Source organism: Nuphar pumila, chromosome 13 (genome assembly GCF_984573655.1).
Source record: "Nuphar pumila chromosome 13, dmNupPumi1.hap1.1, whole genome shotgun sequence".
Lineage (NCBI taxonomy): Eukaryota > Viridiplantae > Streptophyta > Magnoliopsida > Nymphaeales > Nymphaeaceae > Nuphar > Nuphar pumila.
The window spans coordinates 2,461,492-2,468,928 of NC_143261.1; the positions used below are offsets into that span (position 1 = coordinate 2,461,492).

General features: G+C 37.9%; 1 protein-coding gene across 1 annotated transcript; it reads right to left on the reverse strand.

Annotated features, from left to right (window-relative positions):
• Positions 1 to 349: 349 nt before the first annotated feature.
• On the reverse strand, positions 350 to 7,145 carry LOC149817497 (uncharacterized). Its single transcript, XM_089984258.1, has 6 exons — positions 7,125 to 7,145; positions 4,901 to 5,127; positions 1,539 to 1,790; positions 1,364 to 1,450; positions 1,152 to 1,285; positions 350 to 729 (listed from the first exon to the last, which is right to left on the reverse strand). The coding sequence occupies exons 2-6, from the start codon at positions 5,108 to 5,110 to the stop codon at positions 627 to 629; spliced, it is 786 nt and encodes a 261-aa protein (XP_089840384.1). The 5' UTR covers positions 5,111 to 5,127; positions 7,125 to 7,145; the 3' UTR covers positions 350 to 626.
• Positions 7,146 to 7,437: the final 292 nt, after the last annotated feature.

Consider the following 7,437-nt stretch of genomic DNA (forward strand, 5'->3'; position numbering starts at 1 on the left):
CTAAAGAAAAAGCTACATGGTTTACAGAGGTGCAATCGTTTTCCAGAGCAGAATCTCAAAATGGCATATTTAGCTAATAGCTCTAGACTGAAAGGCTTAACATGCAAGAGAAGCATTCTACCAACGCAGATCTACACATCAAACTTGTGAACAGTACCATCAAACCATTTTCCTCGCATGATGCATGAAATAGATCTAGAAGATTGAAATGATGGTTTAAGCCTAATCATGCTCCAAGAAAACCTACTTGAACCCACACAGACACCAATGCTGGAAAACCATTTAACAAGAAAAAAGACATCCTTTTCTGGAAATCAAGAAAAGAGATAGCTCTGCTTGAGCACATAAAAACTATTGTTCAATAACAAAAATCAAACAAAATTTCTTCCAATCACAATAATTATTCACATCCAGTTTCTATATCACCTTAACTGATGATTAATAAATGGAAGAGGGTTTGGAGCCTTGCTGTTTCCTCACTATGTGCTTGAGCTGAGCTGGCCTGGTCCACATCAGGCTGTTCCATGAGATCTGTTGGTAAAACTGAGCCGAGGCAGGCGGCCTAGCACTTGTAAACATGTTAAAATTCAAACTTTCAGAGAATGGTTTCTAGGCTACAGAATTCTCTATTTCTTGAGTGCATTCATTTTGTCCCTCAAATAATATAGCTTAGCTCTTCTTACTTTCTTCTTGTCCAAAACTTTGATTTCCTTTATATTTGGGGAGTAGCTGCATGAAAATAATAATTCAAATGAACATTAACAGATAGGAACACGTTGAGCTATGATTCATCAAAAATAAATTGGATAACCCAGCATATGAAATCTATGAGCAAGTTTGCAGCTCAATTTTTAAACAACTCGAGATAATTGAGTTTTAATTGCCAAATTGATTCTGAAATGCATTGAGGGAATCAAAGTCATTCCAAAGCAGCGAATCTCCAATTCAGTATAATCAAAACTGGAATTTGGTGCCAAGAGAGCTGGTTAGCAGAGCCCCTATACAAAGGCACTAAGTCTTCAAACATGGAATAAATGGAGAAGTGAAAAAAAAAGATTGGTATTTTGCAATGATAACAAGCTCACAGAAATGCACCATTTCAGTAGTAACTGATTGATAGACAAACATAAAATGAAAGACTTGTTGCTTACAGAGGATAAACAGATTCCACACCAACACCAGCTACCAATCTTCGTATTCTGAAAGTTGAATTCAATCCTGAATTTCTCCTTGCAATAACTATGCCTTTTAACACTGAAGCACGGCGCTTGTTCTCAGGTACTTCCTGTTTACATCAAAGGTTAGAACTAGAAAGAGTAAGTCAAATTCACACCACTATAAACTATAAACATCACATTCCTACCACTTTAAGTTGGACTATATATCCAGGTCTTATATCAGGTATATCTCTCTGCCCTTTCACTTCTTCCACTGCCTCCTTATCCAAAATCTGAAACAGAAATTACAATCTTGCCTATTATGCAGGGAACTAAACCATTTGTACTTGATGAGGAGTTAAATATGCAACAGAAATGTACCTGCATTATGTGTTTTGCTGTTTTACTAAGCCTCTTAAATTTGACACGTGGAGCTAAATCTGGGATAACGGTAGGTTCATCACTCTCAGTAGATTCCTCAGGCTGTGTAGCTGCTGAGAATAACCTACTGTTCTCAGCAAGCCCCAGAATGCCTGACCTGAATAATTCCAGATGTGGAACACCACAGGAAGATAGCAATCTTCTACCAGCTTGAGGCATCAATGACTGTGTGTGAGTACCGAAGCCCATATCCTGAACAAGTACAACATTAGAATAAGAGTGCTTGGAACAAAATGGACATACATCAAGGTAAAGGACGGTAAAAAGGAAACAATAAAATGAACATGGTTTTCCCTCACAGGACTTGAACATCATTGTGGCCTTCATCAAAATCATCCCCTACGTAATTTATTGGAGAAGGAATATGCCTAACTAGGTAAGTCAGTCTAGCACCAAATTTCTTTAACTAGCAAGTTCCCAGCATGAAAATAAGGCCCTCTGTTCTGAGAAACTAGGTATAGATATTTATTTATTATTATTCTAAAGTATTAGGCATCTTAAGTGATCTTGGGATATGAATATGATACAGACTTATGAAAACTTATGCAAATACACTGAAGATGAATTAAGCAGCAACCCGAATAGTATAGTGGAGAACTAGCACCCATGACTTCATCATGAAGCTTGAAGACATGTCACTGGTTAAGCTAGACCCTTATGCAATAAATGATGAGATCATGAGACACTTGTAAGAAAGGAGTGACATTCCCCATGCACAACCAAGTATTAAAGAAGGCCTTACCAACCATAGAGGTCAGTACTTGATTCATAAGCTAAACATAGGAAAATGGACATAAACTAGGTATAAATGAGAAGTTGGTACTAAGACTCAACTCTTAACAGAGCAAGCTCCTGACACACCTTTTAGGCATTTCTATGTTGCTACTTCAGTATTCATGCTCTTGCTTCCTGACAATTTCTACATATATGTAAGTTACTAACTACGATGCTTATGCCATCCCTCTCCTAACGTGTACCTATCTATTACAGTGAATCAGAAATAACATAGACTGTCCAACATCATCATCAAACCTCTTCCAGCTACACGAGGTCGGGCATGGATAATTCAATTGCACAAATAGAATGATCTACATTGAGATGATGGGGAAGGTAAGGCAAAGTTCAACATAGAGTATGCCCCTTCTATAATTAGGGAAATTTAAAACATATTGGGAATGTAAACACCCTAACTTCACCAAGCATGGAACTGCAAAAGTAAAGTCTAGCTCACAGTGTTGTATTTTTGTTTACAACCAGGTTTAATTTCATTTCTTCTGTTTATCACTGCTTTCAGTGTCATAACTCCAAAATTTGGGATACTCTAGTCATTTGTTGATCATGCATCTGAATTTCCATGTTGTCAGATACTCACTATTCATCCGTTCAATTCAACTTAATCAAGTTCTATGGCACAGTCTTGATGCATCTAACAAGATCAACCTTTTTTACTAAAGTCAAACAAAATCATAAAATAATAAAATGAAAAAAGAAGTGCAAGGCCAGGAAACCCATGCAGTCATATCCTAAGATGATCCAAGGATAATACCATGTGATAACAGAAATCACTAATTAGAAAAATATCCCTATGAACCAATAAGATGATCACAAAGTAAAGTGTCACTGCAAACACAACTGGCTATTGACACCCAATATTTGCACATCATTTCCAGTTAATGGACTGCAATCAGAATATTCAAGGAAAAACTAACCCCTGCAATAATATAAGTGCTGAAACTTGGAAAGAAAAAAGTCTAAACCATGCACCACCATTATAGCAGGATTGCACATAAAACCTTGTCCAGACTCCAGACCAGAAGTAGGTGCCTCGACTCACTTTCTCTGCTGAGATCATTGCCATGTTGGTTAGGGCAGGATAAAGGTTAAAAATATGGAATCAGAATCAAACAGAAGGCAAGTAACTTAGCTATGATTTTTTTTTTTGTATATACAGTTATTTGGATGTTATCTGGTGGCACAAAATGGATACTCCAAGATGGACGAGATTCTGTCACATAAATGAGCAACTATGCCTGTACATGCAGCGGGAGGGCTTAAACACCATTTACTGATTTACATCAAGATGCAGAGTATTCGAGAAAATTTCCATTGGGGGAATATATATATTCATGGTAGACAATCCATCAGCTGAGTAGTGGATACAAAGTTCAGCTTGGTAGCTATTTAATTTAGTTTGTTTGCTGTGAAAACCGAACCCAAGCTGTTACAATATGTTCTTTTCCAAGTCCTATCTAAGAATGCTATCTTTTGGGAAGTGAGTTTAAGGAAAAGAGAACAGGATAAAGCATTTATACATGAATCATTGAACATTTCATGGGCAAAAAAGAATGATGATGTACCTAACTCAGTCACCATGCTGAACTGCTTGGCTGCTGAGATTCAGCATCCTGTTGACTGCATTGGCATGAGCATGGGAAAAAGAAAAAAAGATTATAGACATGTGGTTGCTACTCGCAACCATATTTAGGAAGAAATGTCCAGTTTGCCTATGGTATGGTGGTCAGCTGGGTTTAGAGTCTTTAGACCGTCGTGAGACAGGTTAGTTTTACCCTATTGATGATCGCGCCCTGATAGTAATCCAACTTAGTACGAGAGGAACCGTTGGTTCACACAATTGGCAATCACGCTTGGTTGAAAAGCCAATGGCATGAAGCTACCGTGTGCTGGATTATGATTGAACGTCTCTAAGTCAGAATCCAAGCTAAGAAGCGGCACTTGTCCCTGCCGTCCGTGTGCCAACCCGTGGTAGGGGCCTCGTGCTCCCAAGGGCCCGTGTCATTGGTGATCTCCTGTGTGGCGGATGAGCCGCGCAGGTAGCCTTGAAATGTAATTCCATTCGGTCGGCGGGCTGAATCCTTTGCAGATGACTTAAATACACGACAGGGTATTGTAAGTGGCAGAGTGGCCCCATTTATGCAAGAAACTGACGATCAAAAAACCCATTAAGAACTGACACCGCAACAATAATCCAGGATCAATCATAAGGTTCACAACTAAGTGAAGAACAAATCGCTTGTAACCACAAAATAGAAAAGGAAAAATCGAAGCAGCCAAGAAAAAAAAAATACTTCAAATCAATAACTATTAAAACCCAATAAATCACCCAAAAATATGATCCCAAACATCACTGAAGCTAGAACACATAACTATTCGAAGATTAATTACATGAACAACCGATGATGATTTTCCCGCATGAACAATACTTCAGAACAACAATGAAACAATTGAAAAAGGGTACCATCATATGACAACAAAGCAAAAAATATAATTGAAATAAAACATACCAAAATCCCAATCCTCATTGAAAGATCGCCAAACAGGGATGCACTACCGTTTGAAGCACTAGCGATCCATCGACAAAAAACTGAGGCAGCCCCATCATTACACAGAAAAGCACTAGGGTTTAAGGGATCTGTACCAGGGTTGCAAATTCTCGGGCACTGGCCATAGAGAAGTTTTCCGGCGACCAACAAGTTTCTCTGGAGAGATTGCATACTTTTGAGGTACCAAACTGTTCCATCAAGAAAGGAAAAAAACAAAAGTATGGTGATTTGCTTAATATAAGAGGGGAAGAAGGAAAACTACATTCAAGAGTAAAACAATCTCAGAATAGTGCCAGTACAATCTGAGAGGAAACTGGAAGACGGTTTTTCAGCAGCAGAAAGATCAGAAAATGGTTTCCCGGTGGGGGAATTTTGGTAAGAAAAGAATGAGAAATGAAGGTTAGGGATGGAACCAATCACATAGAAGAAATCAAAACTATGGATTCGTTGTCCATCTTTTCTTTCATTGTTTCTGCTCTCCCAAAGTAGAGAGAGGTGTGTTTAGGGATGCAAACAGATTGGATTCAGATCAGATGCGGCCAATACCAAATCCGACTAATCGGATGTAGCTTCTCGGATTCGGATTTGAATTCAGATGGGAAAGAACTAATACTGAATCTGAATTCGACAGCTATAATCATACCCAAATTCAAACCGAAATCCACATAAAGACGCGGATTTGGTCGTATCCGGATCCGACAATGGACAACCATCACCCGAATTTGAATTCAAATCCGAATCAGGCGATGGACAACCATCATCCAAATTTGAAACCGATACCTGCTTATATGCTATACACAGGTCATAATAACATTCCACACACACACACACAAACCCTAGTTAACCAACCACAAACATCACACATCTTCACAGTTCACATGCTTGAATCAAACAAAAAACCAAAAGGAAAAAAAAATCTACAGAACAAAAGAATCCGTTACAATGAGATGGATAAAAAATCTCAAGCAAGCATTTTCTTTAGCCATCATTTCAAGAAATTAGAAAGACGAAAAACCATATCTACATTTATGGCTTCTACCAAATAACATGAAGCAAAATTGTCAACTCTGCATAACATCTAAATTCCATCCAGCAACTTAATAAAAAGAAAACATATCAACAAGTAAGCTGAACAGAAACCATATATAAAAATCCCAAGTATATTCTTTTAGCATCTCCATTTCAATAATTCAGAAAATAAAAAAAACATATATATAAATTTATTGCTTCTACCAAATACCAAGAAGCAATACATAACATCTAAATTCCATCCAGAAACTTAATAAAAAGAAGCTATATCAAAAAGTAAGATTAACAGAAACAAGAAAATTTCTGGGCTAATCACATCATTCATATTATTATGAATGAAAGTTAAAACTCAACTATCCAAGTTACACTGTGTCAAGAGTTGCTTTTAGAAGCAGCACACTCTCTATTGTTGAATTATTCTTGAGCATCAACAATTGATTCTGGCTTTATAGCACGGATGAGAGATATAAAGTTACTGTCATTTCCACTTCTTTAAATGTAGCACATAGAAGATGGAGATTTGTGTGGTGATTCATAGGCAGCATTATATCATGTGATGTACAACAATGTTTTCCCCTCCTCCTTTTGCATCCGGGTTGGGGGCCGGCATTGGCAGAGTAAAAACTGTTGGGACAGAAAAATTATGAAGGACAAACAGTGCAAATAATTCTAAATTCTAACTTATCATTCAGTTGATCATTAACAAGCAGCACCTAACAAGTAAAAACAAATCAAACTAACTAATTTACAAGAAAATTAAACAAATTCACCCATCATTCACCTATGCCCAAAATAGGAACCCTAAAAATCAGAACCCCAAATAAACGTATTTCATACCCCCATTTAGCCTCTGCACTAGACAACTAAAACAAAAAAAAACTCATCTAAACATGAATCAGGATTATTCTCAAAGATCCAACCTTCTTCCTCCTTTTCGATCTTTATAGACAGAGATTGATCACCAAGCCATGATTCATTCATCATTCAACCATGCCCAAAATGAAAGGCCCTAAAAATCGGAACCCTATAAATCGGCAACCTAAAAGTTGGAAAAAACAAAGAGACCATAATTGATTCACCATTCAACCATGCCCAAAATCAAAAGCCTAAAAATTCGGAAGCATTTCAGTCTCCCGGAAGAGAGAGAGAGGTTTACTTGTAGCACTAGAGTGCCGTCTCCGGCCGGAAGCCCCGAGTGTTGTCGCCGGAGATGCAGTCGTCCGCCAGAGGAGAGGCCGAGAACCGCGAGAGTAGGGTTTATGAGCCACCGGACTTAAACCCCAAACGGGTCCGAACCTTGTTTCTTTCTACACGGGTTAGATAGAATAGATCAGATTTGGGCTGAATTCGAATCCAACTTTTAGGTTCCGCTAGGAATGTCAATGGATCTGATTTTATCTGATATTCGACCTAATCCAATTTTATTTAACCAGATTTGGTAAACCAAAACGATATCCTATTATATAATC